General features: G+C 34.3%; 1 protein-coding gene across 4 annotated transcripts in view; it reads right to left on the bottom strand.

Moving 5' to 3' along the window:
- PCCA (propionyl-CoA carboxylase subunit alpha) overlaps positions 1-18,735 on the bottom strand; it is a 409,489-nt gene that overhangs the window by 124,326 nt on the left and 266,428 nt on the right. The window contains exon 21 of one of the 4 annotated variants that reach the window (XM_054574347.1): positions 17,001-17,250. The exons of the other annotated variants lie outside the window; for them this stretch is intronic. Within the exon in view, the coding sequence (XP_054430322.1) occupies positions 17,233-17,250 (18 nt within the window). The 3' untranslated portion in view covers positions 17,001-17,232. Of the gene's footprint in view, positions 1-17,000; positions 17,251-18,735 lie in introns of those variants that run through there. 4 annotated transcript variants of the gene reach the window in all.

Below are 18,735 nucleotides of genomic sequence, written 5' to 3'. Positions count from 1 at the left end.
GCCCTTCAAAGTAGCCACCTTGGGACCTCACATAGTTCTCCCAGCATCTCTTTCCACTGTTCAAAACACTCTGCAAAATCCTTTGTTGGAATCACCATCAGCTACCCCGTTATATTTTCCTAAATTTCATTGATGGCTGAAATCTCTTCCCTCCAAAGGTAATTTTAGTTTTGGGAAAAGCCAGAAGTCACAAAGGGCCAAGTCTTGGCTGTAGTGGGGCTGAGTTCAACATTCTCAGGTGTTCTGTTCATTGCAGGCCTTCCAGAATGTGGACTACTTTCAACAAATTCTTGACCATCTTGAATCACTTGCGCCACATTTTTACTTGTGCTGCACTCATTGCATTGTTCCTGAAAGCCTTCTGAATCACACAATAGTTTCTGCAGAGGAATGTTCAAGCTTAATGCAAAATTTGATGCAGATTCGTTGCTCTACTCGCTCAGTTATTTTGAATGCCACAGCCACACAGTGCACAGGCTCACTCAAGCAGCATCTGTTGACGAGTACACTGACTGGTACAATGAAGTCATCATTGTTTACACATGCACATTCTAGTCCACTCTTCTTGGTTGCCTTGTTACATCAATGATGTCACACAAACCATTCTCATTATACTAACAATGGCTGGACTTTTTCTGGACAGACCTTGTATATACAGAATGCTAGCAAGGACGTCCACCCTGTAAATCAGTATATTTCTTATACTGAAGCTAAATGCCAAGTTCTACAAAAAGAAAACACCTCTCCACTGAAGTAAATTTCTCAATGTATGGTTCCATGTGGTATGAATATATGCTAATTTAAAACTCTGTGGAATAGATTAAACCTAAAACACTTGAGTTGGAATAAACTTTTCATTAAAATATCCATTAATGCATCTAAACCACTAGTGTGGAATGAATCAAAACAAATCTTTCTTCAATCTTTGATATGTTAAACTAATGGAAAACAACACAACCAGAGAACTTGCCAGTAACCACTGGCTCTCATACTTTCTTGGTGTTTTTAATATCTGGTGATAAAGAAAATCATAAATTCTTCTAAATCTTGTTTCAAACCTGATCATAAAAACATTAGGCAACAACTTTTCCATTAATCACACTGAACCTGCATGATAAGATACATTTAACCCAGTTCTAAGTAATCATCACTAAACTTTGAAAGCTAAACATGAGCATTTTTGTTCAATTTGGTGAATTTGGTAGCCACTCACAAGATTCTTCTATGGTTATTTACAGCAGAAGATTGTGCATCTCTAGCCGGTTTCCTTACTCTTGTTCCATATGATAACCATACATAAAAATAGCAGTTTCAATAAAAAACCAAGTAACAAAATGGGGCAATTGCAACACAGGCTCATCATTATGTCAACATGATTTATGTCAACATGAAATATGGCTAAGAACAAATATATTTTGCAGAGTCATGCCCAAAGTCCTTTGCACTAAATTAGAAAATTTTAAGCAATATCTACTTTTTTTTTAGATTTAAACACTGTTAGAAACAAACTGCATGTTTTATTTTATAATTTCCCACTTAGAAATAAAATGTTTGTTGTTTTTTAAAAAGAGAACACTGAATGAGAACAGAAACTCCAGTAGTAGTAATATCCAGATTATGAATGCCCCGTGGTTTTCTTTGCAGCTGTCTTTTTGTCACGTATTCAGAAAAATGAACCTAAATCAAAGAAAGGAAACATGAACTGAGGGCCTAACATCAATTGAGTACTTTAATAAACATTAAACTCGTTTAATCCTCAGAACAATCCAACATGGAGATGCTAACTACATTTTATAGATGAGAAATCTGAAGCTCAAAGAAATTGAAATAACTGCTCAAGGTCCCACAGCTAGCAAAACAGCATATCCAAACCCAAGTTGATCTAGTAACACTCAGCTGAGCCAATTTAGATATTTGTTAACTTCATTTGGAGGGAAAATCCAATAACAAGGGTCAATATTTTATTGAAAAGAATGGTCACTAAAATAATTGGTGTGGTGTTTCCATGATGCCTGATGCTTTTAACAGTAGAGTATCTCTATATAAGAGAAAGGCTCTTTATGTAGAAGGGAGAGATGCCCAAGAAGAGCCTGATTCCTTCAGCCCTACACCTGACAGTGTAAGCGCGCCCTACAGTGGGATAATGAGGAAATGCAAGCTACATGGGCTTGCAAACCACATCAGGGTTCTGAGGGTGGTAAGGGAGAGGAGAAGGGAACAGTAGTGATTGGCCCCCTAAGTCTCACTTGACACAATTTCCCAAACTAAATCACCAAGAGGTAAAGATTACCTATAACTACTGTCCAAGTAATGTGTTAGAGACTCAAAAAAGGCTTCATAAAATAAATGAGTAATACATTTTAACGAGAGAATATTAGAATCTTAAACTATTAATCGATACTGACAAGTTTTGCCAATGTATTTGTGTACATTTTACTTTTAGCATTAATTTTAAAAACTTTCCATGAATTTTTCATAAACTGCAAAAGAACTGCTTGCAAAGTAAAAGGTAATTTAGATTCTTTAAAAAAAAATTGGCTATATTTAAGAGGGAAGACACATTGTCTCTTGAGTGCCTATTACATGCCAGCCACTATACGAGAGCTCATTTGATATTTTAAAAACCCTGGAGAATATTAACTCTATTTTATAGATGAGGAAAACAAAGGCTCAGAAAAGATAACTAACTTCTAATGGTTCTAGAGCCAGCAGTTTCAGGACTGGTATTTAAACTCAAGTCCATTCAATTTACAGCCTTTTCCTATATACTAGTATTTATCTAAAATACTACTACTGCAGCGGCTAAGTCACATTTCCAGTTACATAACTGGTAAGTTGACTGGTAAGGTTGCTCTCCTTTCAAAAACTTTTGTTTTAAATACAATGTGACATTGTTTCTCCACCACCCCTTACCTACATCCCAACTAAAGCTGTTAGTAAATGCTGACAATTAATCTTTACAACTGAACATAATGGAGAAAGAATATGATTGTCTAGGTCCCTATATCCAATATAATTGATGTTTCTTTTTAATAAGCTGGCCCAGTTTGCAGAATAAAATATGTGATAACTATAATATGCTTCATAATTACTTCAAATATTACAAATAGGGTTTCCTAACAATTTATCTTGCAAATTGATATAAAAGAAAATTTACAAATATTAATCCTTTGCATTTGAGATTTTATGTTTTACCAAGAATTTTAGAGCATTTGCAAGAAATAAAATGCTGTGGAACCAGGTAATTCTGTACTAAAAGGCAGAACTATTAAAGAACACCTCAAATAAATAACATCTATAATGTTTTTAATCAATAAATTTACCTAAGTTATTAAAACATTCCTGAGTCATATGTGCATAATTCTCCTAAATCCAGGATTTCCACAAAAGTCACTAATCCAAAATACATATTAAGAACACAGAGATAAATTCTCAACAATATACTGGCCCTTTCAGTGAAATACTTCACTGATTTGGTGTTGATATTATTCAAAATATTTTTAAAAACTTGTTTTTATCAAGCTTTTGTGGTTTTTTTTCACATCTTCATGGCTATATATCTCTGACCACTGAATTTTAGAAATTGACACAGTTGTGTAGAATTGGGTCTGGTGAGTAAGATGGAAAAGATCGGTTATGGGTAAGCAACAGGCCGAAATATAAGCCTGAGATTCTACAGATTCTTAGATGGAATATTGAAATGAGAAACCAAAAGAATTAGTGAGATATATTACTATGTACTTTTCAGTGTGATGTGTGGCTTTGGAAAACTCTTAAAAGCTTGAAGAGTCTAAATTAACTTTGTCTTTCCATAAAGAAGAAAGAGTAATAAGAAGGCGAAGAGTATTCAGGATTTTTAGACAAACAAATCAGGGTGTTAGAGCAAGAGAAACTTTTAGAGATGCAAACCTGTGCCCGTGAGTGAACAGCCCAAAACCCCTTAAAGCATTTCATCCTTAAATACAATGAATGACTAGAATTCTGGAAGAGATCGCAAACCCCTGAAATGTAATTAGAATTGTAGGCATACAAGACAAAAGCTGCTTTGATGATAAAGCATGTCAGGCCCCAGACACACTAACTGGAAAAAAAGAGTATTATTTTCAGGGTAAATTCCAGTAGCTATTCTAATGAGATGTGAAGGGTTAGGGGTAATTTTTTAAAACCCCAAATATAAGTAGTAGAATACATTTTTAATATACATAATTTTACTTTAGAAAATGTTTTCATTTTTTCAACATGTTTATTGAAAAGCATGCCATGAGCCATGTACTGGAGGCAGAATAAAGCAAAACACATTATTTGATTATGGCAATCTTGTTAACTGATTTTCTGTTTCAGTGGTTAATATTACAAGCTCTGCAGCAACCACCCTATTAATATATTCAGTTACTGGTTTTCACCTTATACCAGCATTCCAATTTCAGGTTTAGAATATTACTCCACAAGGTTATGCCATATTTTTGGCCATGCTTCTCATAATAAGCAAAACATGCAAACACACAGCTTCTCTACTATTTGACAGAGTGAGATCTACTCCACAGACCTCTGACTTCCACCAATAACCAGCACTGATACAAAAGGCACCTCGGTGAAGAAAGCTATGTTTTCTTAATAATAACAGTTGTGTAAACATAAGGTCTTCTCAGTAAAAGGGAAACCAACATCAAAAAGCAGTAAAACATAGAACCCTAAACCCCTCTTTCTTTGAAGAAACCCGTTTGAAGCGAGGTGTTTCTAGTTATGGGTGAATGAAATGAGAATTCAGCCGCAACAAACGGACATCCAGTCATATGAAAGACTAATTAAATCCATCTGAGAAGCTTCATCTAAAACTGCCTCACGCATTTCAAAGGAAAGCACTAGTCTGCCTTTTGCAAAGACATCAAAACCTTCGGTCACAAACACCACACATTGAGGCTCAACAACGTTATTTTTATGAACTACAAAGCTCCTTAAAAGTAATGTTAAGAGTTTACACTAATTCACTACTGAAATATCAGAGTTAAGGCAGAACATTTTTACTTCTCATTATCTGAAATTTCCTTCTGATTTCAACTCTAGTTTTGCAGACATACAAGACCTTAAAAAAAAAAGGAGATGCATGAATATTTAAAGTGTTTTACATATTTGTTGAGTTGAAGTGGCTTAAAAAATTAATGAAATAATTAGCTATGGTTGCACAGTTAACTTTTTCCTGATACATAAAGCCAGAAGTTCACAACTTTAAACATACAGGTTTGACAGAAATATTCCACTGAACAGCCATTATTTGGACCATGAAAGAAATTTAAAATCAGAATTTGGACTATCATACCAAGAGATTAAAGTAGTCTTAGTACCTATCTACCAAGCGTTTCTAACTTTCTGTAATTGGTTATGGTGATCTCATATAATCATATTGAGCAATAACACTTTTTCTTAAGGAGCACTATTAGATGTGACAGTAGGTGACAAGCTCCCTATATAGGGGAAATTCAATACTCCAACATTTTTTTTGCAATATATATAGAGAGAGAAAAATGGTGATGAATGTTAACTAGACTTGTGATGATCATTTTGCAACATATACAAATATTGAATCCTTATATTGTACACAGATGCTAAAATTGGAGTTTCTTCCCATTGCAAAGAGCCCAATATAAAGAGAAGGACTAGCCATCAGGAGACCGAGGACTTCTGGCTTTGCTCTCTTTGTTTACCAAGCAACCTTGGGTGAGTCACTCAAACTTCCAGGCCTCATGTGTTCTCCATTGTTCAATGAGGAGTTGGTTTAAGGGAGCCAAATTCTTATAACTTCTGAAAAACAGTAGGGGGGTGCCTTAAAAAATTAAAAATAGGAATATCATGTGATCCAGCAATTTCACTTCTGGGTATTTATCTGAAGGAAATGAAAACACTAACTTGAAAATATATATGTGCCCCTATGTTCCTGGCAGCATACTCTGAATAGCCAAAATATGGAAACAACCTAAGTATCCATCAATGGATGAATGCATAAAGAAAATGTGATACACACATACAATAGACTATTATTCAGCCATTTAAAAGAAAATCTTGCTATTTAAAAGAACATGGGTGAATCCTGAGGGCATTATGCTAAGTAAAATAAGTCAGACAGAGAGGGACAAATACTATATATGGTCTCACATGTGGAATATAAATAAATGAACAAATGGATAAAAAAATAAAAGCAAGCTCATAGATACTGAAAACAGATCAGTGGCTGGTGGGGGTAGGGGTGGGAAAGGCGGTCTCAAAAGATACAACTTCTGGTTGTAAAATAAATAAGGTATGAGGATACAATGTAGAGCATGGCAACTCTAATTAATAATACTATACTCCATATATGAAAGCTGCTGAGAGAGTAATCTTAAAAGTTCTCATCACAAGGAAAATAATTTGTAACTATGTGTGGTAACAAATGTTAACTAGACTTGTGTTGATCATTTTGCAATATACACAAATTTTGAATCATTATATTGTGTACCACTCTTATATATCACTTAAACCTCCACTTTAGAATTAAAGCAAAACCAAAAGAATTATATACTCAATGAAGAATTATTTAAAGTTAAGGAGTGAAGGTACATAGAGAAAAAAGAAGAGTTTCATCAATGGGGTTAAGGAGAAAGGAAGTCACTGAGCAGTGGCCCCAGCAGAGGCAGAGCTGGCCTGCAGAGCGGCACAGCACTTTATGCCAGCCTGACGCAGGTAAGCCAAACCATGTCTTGATTGTGACTGCATTTCAGTATATAAACACTGAGGATGGGCATGCTTGTTTATTACAAGTCTCTGAACTTTAGAAACAGTCACAATAAATGTGGTATAGGATGATTTCCAGAACTACAGTAAGAAATTTTATGAAATATTATGTAGTTATTTTATTTTTCATCTCTGAAATTTCACTCTCCATCTGCCTTCTTTAGGTATCACCTTGACCATTATTTCCATCTTAAAGCCTTCCACAACCCACTCTATGTCCAGGTTAGACATAACCCCCAGGTGTTATGCACGGCGTCTGACTCTTTGTCATCACTCACCTGTTGTACTTGGCTGATAAAACCTTTGCCCTTATCACTCTCAAGAGATCACAGATTTGACCTGGCCTGATGGCCCAGTTGGTTGGAGCATTGTCCCATACACCAAAAGGCTACAGGCTTGATTCCCGCTGAGGGAACAACCTAGGTTGTGGATTTGATCCTGGTTGAGGCATGTATGGGAGACAACTGATTGATGTTTATCTGTGTCTCTGTTTCTCTCTCTCTCCCCCCTCCTTGCCTCTTTCCCCCATCCACTCTTTTTTTCCCCCTCTTCCTCCCTCTCTTCCTCTTTCTCTCTCCAATCAATAAACATATTCTTAAGTGAGGATTTAAAGAAGAGAGAGAGAGAGATGACAAATTCTATGAGAAGTCAGACATTATCTCTCTTGATTACTATTGGTTCTCCAGGATCTATGTTATAGGAGGTACTCGATAAACAGCTACTACACTATAATATAACTGAAATGACAAATGCGCAATGGCTATGAATCTAACAAAATTCATCTAATGGTCGAAAAACTCAGCAAAGACACTTCAACAGACTGCTTCACTGTTCATTTATAAATATATTTATTGCCCCCTCAAACTTATTTATAAATAAAATGAACAGTATATAAATAAATAGATAGCTAGATAGAGAAATAAATAAATAAATGTTTTTAGATAAAGTGTATGGTAGAAATTTTACCAGTGCCTATAATATGATACTAGACTACTATGGACATTTTATAATGGTTTATAAAATTGAACTGGTTCAACCTGAATTATCTGGTGTTAATATTGAAAGCTTTACTCTAAATAAAATGCTACAGAAAGTGGCTGAAACCAGGGAATTACTAAAATCACTTGAAGTCTTAATTATAGTATGTGCCAACTCTAATATGGTAACAAACAATACCATTTACTGTTTTTCATTTCCCAAGTAACTAGATTTTACAATTTATTTTTTTCTCCATTTAATCTCATAACAAGTTATTTGACTCTCGAGCACAACATGACCGAGTCATTCAAGAGGGTACAGGTGCAACCGTGCACCCAACTGACAAGCAATTTTCCAGATTACAGGGGCAGAAGCCTCACTTCTTAATGAAAATTCAGTCCTAGGTTCAAAAATACAGTACCATGCCCACTGAACAAGGCTGCATTTTAAAAATAAACAAATCAAGAGGTGCAAGGTGGCTCTTCAGACTTGATTTTTCCACAACCTCATTTATCTGACCCCCTCCTAGTAGGTATCAAGCTGATTTGACTGAGTTTGCTTTGAAAGGATATTCTTTAGCTTGAGGTAACATCACATTGGAAAGCAAGTTACTTTTGGACCTTCTTCCTAAAAGCAGGTATAAGGGGAAATAATATCATTCCACAGTGATCTTTTAGGAGCCATGAAAACTACTGTGAATTCTTGGACCCTAAGCAATACTTTGAGTTAAGCTCCCAGTATCTTTTGGTATTAGTAAGACATACACCTCTCTGACTCTTCCATATAGTAATTTCTCTGGTGCTTTACACACCTAAAGAAGGAAAAATGGGAGGTTCCTGGAGGTGCTCTCCAAATCTGTTCTGACCCAATTTCCTTTCTCTCACTCATGGTACAGTTCTTTCTTTGCTGCTTCTAGTTTCTTAATTTAGATCAATGTCTAAACATAGACAACTAAGTAACTGGCAACAACTACCTCTAAGTTCAGAGCGCTAACTGAAGGAGTTTCAGCAAATGCACTTATACAGGGTTGAACAAAAGTAAGCTTACAGTTTTGAGTATGCAAAACATAGCATTCATTCTTGTAGTAGTATTTATTAATTACTGTATTATTTTCATATGAAAACGTGTAATCCTACTTTTGCCCCATACTGTATGTATAATGCCAGAGTTGTTTACTCAATGAGTGAGCTGCTCATCTTGAATACTTCCCTAGATGGCCAAACTCTTCATTGCAAGAGTTTCTTGGCAGGCAAAAAATTTCCATTTTTCAACTGCCCCTTTCTTCCAGACCCTTCTCCTGCAGTTTTGAAGCCTCTTTTCTGTGTATTTTTAAAAGAATAGGTAATACATATATATGACTCAAAATTCCAAAAGTACAAAAGAGACATCTACTGTAAGGTCTGTATCCTTCTCTCTCACTTTTGTCATGGGATCAGCCATCCGGCTCCCCAGTTCAAAGGCAAATATGATTATCAGTTTTGCGTAGCTCCTTCCAAAGACATACTATCCACGTGACAAGCATACACATGTATATTTTTTAAGTATATTTTATTTATTATGCTACTACAGTTGTCCCATTTTTTTCTTCCCTATGTCCCCCTCTGCCCTCCACCACCCTCCATCTAGCATTCCCTGCCTCCTTAGTTCATGTCTATGGGTCATATGTATAAGCTCTTTGGCTTATCCATTTCCTACATTATTCTTAACCTCCCCCTGTCTATTTTGTACCTACCAAGTATGCTTCTTATTCTCTGTACCTTTTTCCCTCATTCTCCCTCCACAACCTCTCCACTGATAACCCTCCATGTGATCTCCCTTTCTGTAATTCTGTTCCTGTTCTAGTTGTTCCTTAGTTTGTTTTTGTTTTTCAGATTCAATTGTTGATAGTTGTGTTTATTGTCGTTTTACTGTTCATAGTTTTGATCTTCTTCTGTTTCTTAGTTAAGTCCCTTTAACATTTCATATCATAAGGGCTTGGTGATGATGAACTCCTTTAACTTTACCTTATCTGGGAAGCACTTTATCTGCCCTTCCATTCTAAATGATAGCTTTGCTGTATAGAGAAATCTAGGTTGTAGGTCTTTGATTTTCATGACTTTGAATACTTCTTTCCAGTCTCTTCTTGCCTGCAAGGTTTCTTTTGAGAAATCAGCTGATAGTCTTATGGGAACTCCTTTGTTGGTAACCCTTTTTCTCTTGCTGCTTTTAAGATTCTCTCCTGATCTTTAATCTTGGCCAATTTAATTTTGACGTTCCTTGGCGTATGCCTCCTTGGGTCCAACTTCTTTGGGACTCTCTGAGCTTCCTGGATTTGCATGTCTAATTCCTTGACCAGACAGGGGAAGCTTTCCTTCATATTTTTTCAAATTAGTGTTCAATTTCTTGCTCTTCCTCTTTTCCTTCTGGCACTCTATGATTCAGATGTTGGAATGTTTGAAGTTGTCCAGCGGTTCCTAAGCCTCTAATCTTTTTTTTTTTTTTGAATTCGTGTTTCTTTATTCTGTCCCAATTGAATATTTATTTCTTCCTCTGTTCCAGATCTTTGACTTGAGTACTGGTTTCCTTCCCTTCACTATTGGTTCCCTCTATATTTCTTTCTTTATTTCACTTTGCATAACCTTCACTTCTTCATTTTGTGACTATACTCAATCATTTCTGTGAGCATCCTGATTACCAGTGTTTTGAACTCTGTAACTGAGAGGTTGGCTCTCTCCTTGTCACGTAGTTCCTTGTGGAGTTTTGATCTGTTCTTTCATTTGGGTCATATTTCTTTGTCTCAGCACACCCATTACGTTGTAGAAGCAGAGCCTTAGCATCTACCAGGGTGATGCAACCCACTTCGCTGTGTTGTGGTGCTGTGTGGGGGAGGGATCAGAGATGGAACAATGCCACTTGCTTGGCTTTCACCCAGCTTTCAATCACTTCCTTTGCTTCCAACAAACAGATTGTACCCTTTCAAATGCTCATTCCTGGGTGGGTGGGCTTGTATATGTTCAAGGATCCTGTGGGTCTCTCCAATGGACTCTCCTGTGAAACTGGGAGTCTCTCCCACCACTGCAACCCCCACTGGTTTTTACAGCCAGAGGTTTTGAGGTTTTAGTTCCCCATGCTGGAACCCTGGGATGTGAGGTCTGTCTCGCTCCCCAGTTGTTCCAGCCAGCTTATGCACAGGCAAATGTGGGACTGCCTGGTCCACCAGCTGCTGCCTTGCCATGAGTTCTTGCCATCCTGGCTTCCCATCTCCTCCCCTTCTACCAGTTTGGATGAATGTTTCTTTAACTCCTTGGTTGTCGGACTTCCTTACAGTTCAGTTTTCTGGCAGCTCTGGTTGTTTTTGGTTTTTAAATTGGTTGTTATCCTTCTTTTTGATTGTGCAAGGAAGCAAAGCGTATCCACCTACATCTCCATCTTGGCTGGAAGCCCACAGAAAAATCAACACATATATTCTTTTTTACACAAATAAATGTACATTGCTTTTGTCACTTCATAAATCAGCGCATAGAGCATGCTCAGATCCTTTTAATGACTATACAGATGTTCAATGTTATGGACATACCACATTTATTTATTGCATTGTGATGGGCATTTCAGCTGTTTCTAATCTTCTGCTATTATAACAATACTATGAATACCATCAATATTCTTGTACATCTCCTACATGTAACACAGCTGACAGCATAACTTCATTTTGTCAAACTGTTTTCCATGAAAGCTGTATAATTTATCCTCTCACCAATAATGTACAAGGGCCTATTTTTCTACAACCTTATAAAATTAGGGAATTATCAAATTTTTCATCTTTCCCAAAACAATGGTGAAAAGTAGAATCACATCATACTTTACCTTGAATTTCTCTGTGTGGTTTATCACAATTTCACACATGTGCAGAAGCCATTTATAACTCCTTTGCTGTAAACTGTTATCTGAACATTTTTCACCTTGGTGGTTGGTCTTTTTCATATTGATTTGTAAGAGTTCTTTATATATTAAGAACATCACCCCCTCCCCGTCTTTTGAACTGAAATGAGCTGCAAATTTTCCCTCTGGCCTATTGGTTTTACTTACAATGGTTTTATATTTCTTGAAGAAAAATGTAACATTTTTAAAAGCAATTACCAGGACTTATTTTCCTAGTAATTTTTTTTCCCTCAAGGGAAAAATAATTTTATCAAGAAAATAAAGGTTTTAGCTAAAGTGAAAATATTTTGTTAAAGCAATATTATGTTTTTCTGTTAAAAAAAAAAAATCAGCCCTGGCTGGTGTGGCTCAGTGGATTGAGCACTGACCTAAGAACCAAAGGGTCACCAGTTCAATTCCCAGTCAGGGCACATGCTTGGGTTGTGGGCTGGGTCCCAGGTTGGAGGCATGAGAGAGGCAACCACAGATAGATGTTTCTTTCCTTCTCTTTCTCCCTCTCTTCCCCTCTCTTTAAAAGTAAGTGAATAAAACCTTTAAGAAAAATAAAAATAAAAAATTCATCAACAGAAAGTATTTTCCTTAAATAGGCTAATGTTTCTTGCCGCTTTGTTCAGTATACTTCTTATAACTGCGGGGCAGGGAAGTTTAAAAACATTAATCTAACAAGAGAAGTAGTTTATATAAACATAACATCAAAATGACTGTCAAAAGAAAAAAAGGGTTTTAAGTATAAAATAAGCATAACTTCAAAACTTACCTTAATTTTCTATCATCACATACTGTAAGAAAACTTTCTAAATAGAATTGCAGTCCTTTTATTATAAGCCCATAATAGCAGTATAATATTCATTTTTAAGGGCTACTACAAAAATATTTTCTTCTTTATCTGTCAGCCTACTGTTCAATTAAGTCATACATTTTAACAAAAAGCCTACATTAAGTATAAATATAATGGTGAACTGAGCTTGTCTGCTAATATCCTTTTTATATTCCAGAATAAGAGTCTATTCTGAAAATTGACCAGAGAAGCAAAAGGACAGATATAATAATAATGTATTTTTTCTAGGTATTTCAAAATTATTTCTTTAAAAGAACCACCACGATTATTATCAGTTCTTATAAAAATTCTGGTAACTACATGATTTAGTATTACTCTCTACAAATGGAATAAAAAGAACAGAGATTACGAAGTAAAGTACAGGTATAAATTCACATTTAAAATACATTTAAGATTGTCTACATTAATACTTTAATACAAAAGGTTATTTGGTACATGAGATTATTTATTAGTATATGCTAAGTTCATTTCATTCTTAATCTTCATGAAATGTTATGTAAAAATACTTATATAGACCTATTTCAAAACCACATTTTCAAAGTGCTCTCTAAATTTGAAAACAAACTGGTGGGATGTTTTCTTAGTCAAAAAACCTAGAACAAAATACATGGAGTAGAACCAATAAGAAAGGGCTGGCTATATTTGAGAAAGAAAACCTCAAACAATGCATATATAATTATTTTTTATTATGCACCCATATGTAATTTTTATTTTTCATTCTTATGTTCATCACTGTATTCTTTCGAGAAGAAAAATATAAGGTGGCAATGTCAATGACACAAATACTACAAAACATTTCCTTCCCTTCACCACAGGCATCTAAAGAGAAGACCATTTTACCTCAACCAAAATGAACATTATTAAGAGAACAAAATGAAAGCACAAACTCCTTTAGATGCAGAATCTTATCTATCTTAAACCTTGTATTCATCTAAGAAATGTTACCTATGTAAAACTGTAAAATCACCATTAAAGTCAGTATTTTGAATTTTAACACCAATCTGGAAAATACATTAGCATCTATAATAGGTAATAAGATACTTAAAATGCTTCCTAACAAATGCTTTTAACTCTGTGTACTTTTTGAAAGTGGGTACTCTGTGTACATAATATTGTGAAATTTTTTGTGATTTATTTAGGTTCTTGTGATGCCTTCCATAATTCCACTAAATTATATGACTGGAACCTTAACTTTCAACATTTCAAAAAAAATTATTTTTATCATGTAACAAAAGTATTCTGGTTAGAAATAAATGTATTATTCCTTGTATTAACAAAGATTTACTCACTATCTAGCAGAGCTAATTTTCCACAGTAGTGATACTATTTCTCAGAATTTTGTCTAGCAAAACTACTTTGTAAAGTTAGAAGCAAGGAGATACTATTTCATGTGTCTTAGAATCACACTGATCAGGGTTTAATCTTAGATTCTATAGTTAAAAGACATATGACTTCAGCTCTTTTACTTAGTCTTTCTGGACCTCAATGTCCAAATTCACCTGTAAACTGGGGCTAATAACATTTACCTTCTAGGTTACTACTATCTCATTTAGAGACAGTATTTATAAAGTGCTTACCACAGTGCCAGGGGCAAGGCATGTATTTTAATAAAACTGACCAAAGTAATCTGTTGCTTTATGAAACCAACTTTGAATAAGCTGAAATAAGTATCAAAACAACAATGCAACTAGAACAAGACAGGGGAATCCTTCTCTCACTCTACTGTTTATGGAAAACAATAATAAAATTAAGGAAGCATACACTTCCATAATAAGAAATTAGAGTTATTTATCTAAAGAAGATAGTTCTGATTTTTCAACAAACTATATCTTCTTATAAGTTTTATTGTTTTATCTCTTATATTTAAATCTTTTATCCATTTGGGGTTAATTATGTTATATAAACTCAATATCGGGTAGGGATCCAACTTAATTATTTTATATGTGGCTACACAGTTGTTTTACCAACAGTTGTTGAAAAGACTATTCTTTCCCTCATTGATTTATCTCGACACTTTGGTGAAAAATCACTTGACCGTACATTGATGAGTTTATTTCTGGATTCTCAATTCTATTCTATTAATCCTTGTTTATCCTTATGCAAGAACTACACTGTCTTGATTACAGGATAGTTTTCTAGTAAGTTTTGAAAAGGGAAGTCTGAGTTCTCCAACTGTGTTCTTTTTTCAAGATTGTTTTGGCTATTCTGGGTCCCTTAAGTTTCCATATTAGTTTTAGTTATCAGCTTGTCAATTTTTGACAAAAATAAAGTTTGGATTCTAATATGAATTGCACTGGGAAGTAACGCCATCTTAACAGTATTAAGTTTCTCAATTTATAAGTGTTAAATGTTTTCTCTTTATTTGGATTTTAACTCCTTTTTCAAGAGTATAGTTTTCACAGTATAAGTTTTGTACTTCTTTTGTTAAATTACACTAAGTATCATATTCTTTTGATGTTCTTGTTAGCAGAATTTTAATAATTTTATTTTTTTTAATTGGCTGACTTTAATAGCTTATAAATTATTTTTTTTCTTTTTTTTGAAAAGTGTTCATGAAATATTTATTATTTAGTTTCAACAAAGTAAAAACAATGTCTTAGGAAATAATTCTTCTTTTTTTCTTTTTATTTTTTTAAATTTAATTTTAATTTATTTTTTCAAATACATTTGTCTCTGCCTACCCCCCACCACTTTCCCTTGCCCTCCCCCTCCTTCCCTCCCTCAGCTCTTCCCCTTTGGTTTTGTCCATGAGTCCTTGCTATATGTTCCTTGACTTTCCCCTTCCCTTCCTTTTCCCTGCCCCACCTCCCTCCTTCCCTCTTGTCTCTGTTGATTTCTTATATTTGGATTGTCCATTGCAAGTTAATAAAAATCAACTGATTTTTATTTATTTTGTATCCTGCACCCTTGCTAAATTTATTTATTAATTTTAATACCTTCTCATTGAATTTCTTAGCATTTTCTACATACAACAACATATGATTTGCAAATAGTGATTTTTCTAATTTTCATCAATTATAGTTGGTTTGCTGCACAGAAGTGCTGTTCAAGAAGCAATCTCTGCCATTTAACTTTAAAAAATTTTTAAATAATTTATTTATTTAGTTTTAGAGATGGGAAAGGGAGGGGAAGAAAGAGGGAGAGAAACATTGATGTGTGAGAGATACATCAATCGGTTGCCTCTTGCACACCCCCAACTAGGGACCTGGCCTGCAACCCAGGCATGTACCCTGACTGGGAATGGAACCGGTGACCTTTTGGTTTGCAAGCCAGCACTCCATCCATTGAGCCACAACAGACAGGGCTAGCATTTAACTTTGAATATAAATGTTATCAATACACACACTTACTTAAAATTGGAAGATTGAAAAGACTGTAATTTAAAACTGCAGGGAAAGTTTCATGAGTATCAAAAAGTTAGTTTTTCACTTTTATATAAAAAGCAAAAAATAAAATCTCTTTAGGAACATGAACTGAAAAAAAGTTTTAAAGAACTGAAAAAATTGCTTTCCTTGCCTCTATTAAATGTTACTTTTGACCATTGAGAGTTTTCTTTCTAACCATTAGCACAAAAATTATATTGGAATGACAAAATCCAATAGTCTAAGGACTATCATTTTTTCTTATGAAGTAGTTAAAGTCTTTAGAAATTTTTCTATATGTGGCTTACTGTATGTAACAAATGATATCTAGACTAATGTACAAATGTTTTATAGCTTATTAGTAGTTAACATGACAGATCAGGCAAAACAAAATTAAAGTACATGCACAGTATTCATTTTCCCATCTTTGGGAAGGCTGAATTTCAAAGCTAATTTTCTTCCTATCAAAAGTACACTGACATTTTTCTCTGATGTGAACAGTCTTCAGTATGAATTTAGTGCTTTGTCATCATTAAGGTAGCAAATGCATTAATCTTTTCTTCTTTTATCATGAACTATTGTGACCAGTTTCACATTATTCAAGATAAAAAAGAAATGGATACCTTCTTGAGAAACCAAAGGGGAATTGTAAAAATAATATAAACAGATAGTTTATTTTTGATACTTTTGAGTTCATCATCTTTATAAGCTAAATAATAGTTCAACTTTGTGTTTACCAGGTTTTATGCTTCTTAATTAATTCTTAATCTATTCACTGTGACACTTGTATTCAGATCAGAATAAAGACTTAAAACACATAAGATATTATACCTTTTCTACTACTTCTTCATTTAACTTTTAGTTCTACCATGCTTTCTTCATTTCCTAAAAGTTTTATCCTCCCTGCTTTTTAATATTTCATTAAAATATTAATTTGCATTGGTCTGTGTATTTAAAAAATTTTTATATAAGATAAATTTTACCAACTTAACCATTTTAAGTATACAGTTGAATAGTATTAAATACACATACATTTTTGTGCTACCTGCTACCATCATTGCCAATCCCTCTCCAGAATTCTTTTCATCCTGCAAAACTGAAACTCTGCATCCTTTAAAATACAATTCCCCATCTCCCACTCCTCTCAGCCCCTGGCAACCATCATTCTATTTTCTGTCTACAAATTTGACTATTCCTTTGTGACTGGTTTATTTTACTTACTGTAATATCATCAAGGTTTGTTCATGCTGTACCAAGTGCCAGAATTTTCTTTCTTTTGTAAGGCTGAATAATATTCCACTGTGTGTACATATCACATCTTCTTTATCCATTCATTTGTCAATGGACGTTTGGGTTGCTTCCATCTCTTGGCTATTGTGAATAATGTTGCTGAATGTGGGTGTACAAATATCAGTCAAGACCTTGCTTCCTTTTTTTTCTTTTTTCCTTTTTTTTTTTTTTTTGATAAATACTCAGCAGTGGAATTGCTCACCATATGGTAATCCTAATTTTAATTTTTTGAAAAATCACTATTTCCCACGGTAGCTGCATCGTTTCATACTTCAATGAACAGTTCACAAGGACCCCAATTTCTCCACATTATCACCAATACTTATTATTTTCTGGAGGTTGTTTGATAGTAGCCACCCTAAGGGCTGTGAGTTAGTGTTTAATTATAGTTTTGATTTGCATATTGTTAATGGTTAGTCATGTTTAACATCTTTTCATGTGCATATTGGCCATTTATATATTTTTATCTTCTTTGGAAAAATGTCTATTCAAGTCCTTTGCCCATTTTTAAATCAGGTTATGTGTTTGTTTTGGTGTTGAGTTGTTGAAATTCTTTATATATTCTGGATAATATTCCTTGTCAGATATATATTTTCTCCTATTCCGTGGATTGCATTTTCACCCTGTTGATTGTGTCCTTTGATGAACAAAAGTTTCACATTTTGATGTAGACTAATTTACCTTTATTTTCTTTTGTTAACTAGGCTTTCAATGTCATTTTCAAGAAATGACCATCAAATCTAATATTATATGGCTCTTCCCATGTGTTCTTCTAAGAGTTTTATAGCTTTAGCTCTTACATTTACATCTTGAATACATGTTTAGTTAATTTTATATATGCTTTAAGGCAGAACCCAATTTCATTTTTTGTTTTATTTTATCTATTTTATTCAATCCCTTCATCTTTTTCATCCAGCCCCATAACCCTTCTCCCCTAGCACTATTTGTTGAAACAACTATCCTTTCCCACTGAATGATGTTGGCACTCCAATCAAAATCATTTGACCATATAACCAAGGGCTTCTGGGCTTTCAAGTCTACTCCGGGTCTATGTATCTGTGTTCTTTCAGTACAACACACTTTAGTTTTAAGCTTTGAAATGGGAAAGTGTGAGCTCTCCAACTCTGTTCTTCTTATGCGATTTTTTTTTCTATTTGGGGTACCCTGAGATTCAATATGAATTGTGGGATGGATTTTTCTATTTCTGCAAAACTTTGTTGGGATTTTGATAAGGATTGCATTGAATCTGTAGATGGCTCGGGGTAGTATTGATATCATAACAACATTAAGTCTTCCAATGCATGAACATGAAATGACATTCCATTTATTTGTATTTTCTTTCATTTCTTTCAGCAACATTTTGTAGTTTCTAGTGCACTGTAGTTTCCAGTGTACAAGTCTCTCTTCTCCAAAAGTAAGTTTATTCCTAAGTACCTTATTCTTTTTTATGCTATTGTAAATGGAATTGTTTTTGCTTTGTGTATTTTTAAATCTTATATAAATGGTATCGTTCAGTATTTATATCTTCATAATTTTCTTTTTCACTGTTATTTGGTACATATATACACAGTGAAAGTATAAAAA

This window comes from Pteronotus mesoamericanus, unplaced genomic scaffold, assembly GCF_021234165.1.
Source record: "Pteronotus mesoamericanus isolate MK-2021 breed Mesoamerican mustached bat unplaced genomic scaffold, CSHL_Meso_final contig_26, whole genome shotgun sequence".
Taxonomy (NCBI): Eukaryota; Metazoa; Chordata; class Mammalia; order Chiroptera; family Mormoopidae; genus Pteronotus; species Pteronotus mesoamericanus.
The sequence above is the reverse complement of the archived record's forward strand: the minus strand, read 5'-3'. Positions and strand labels throughout refer to the sequence as shown.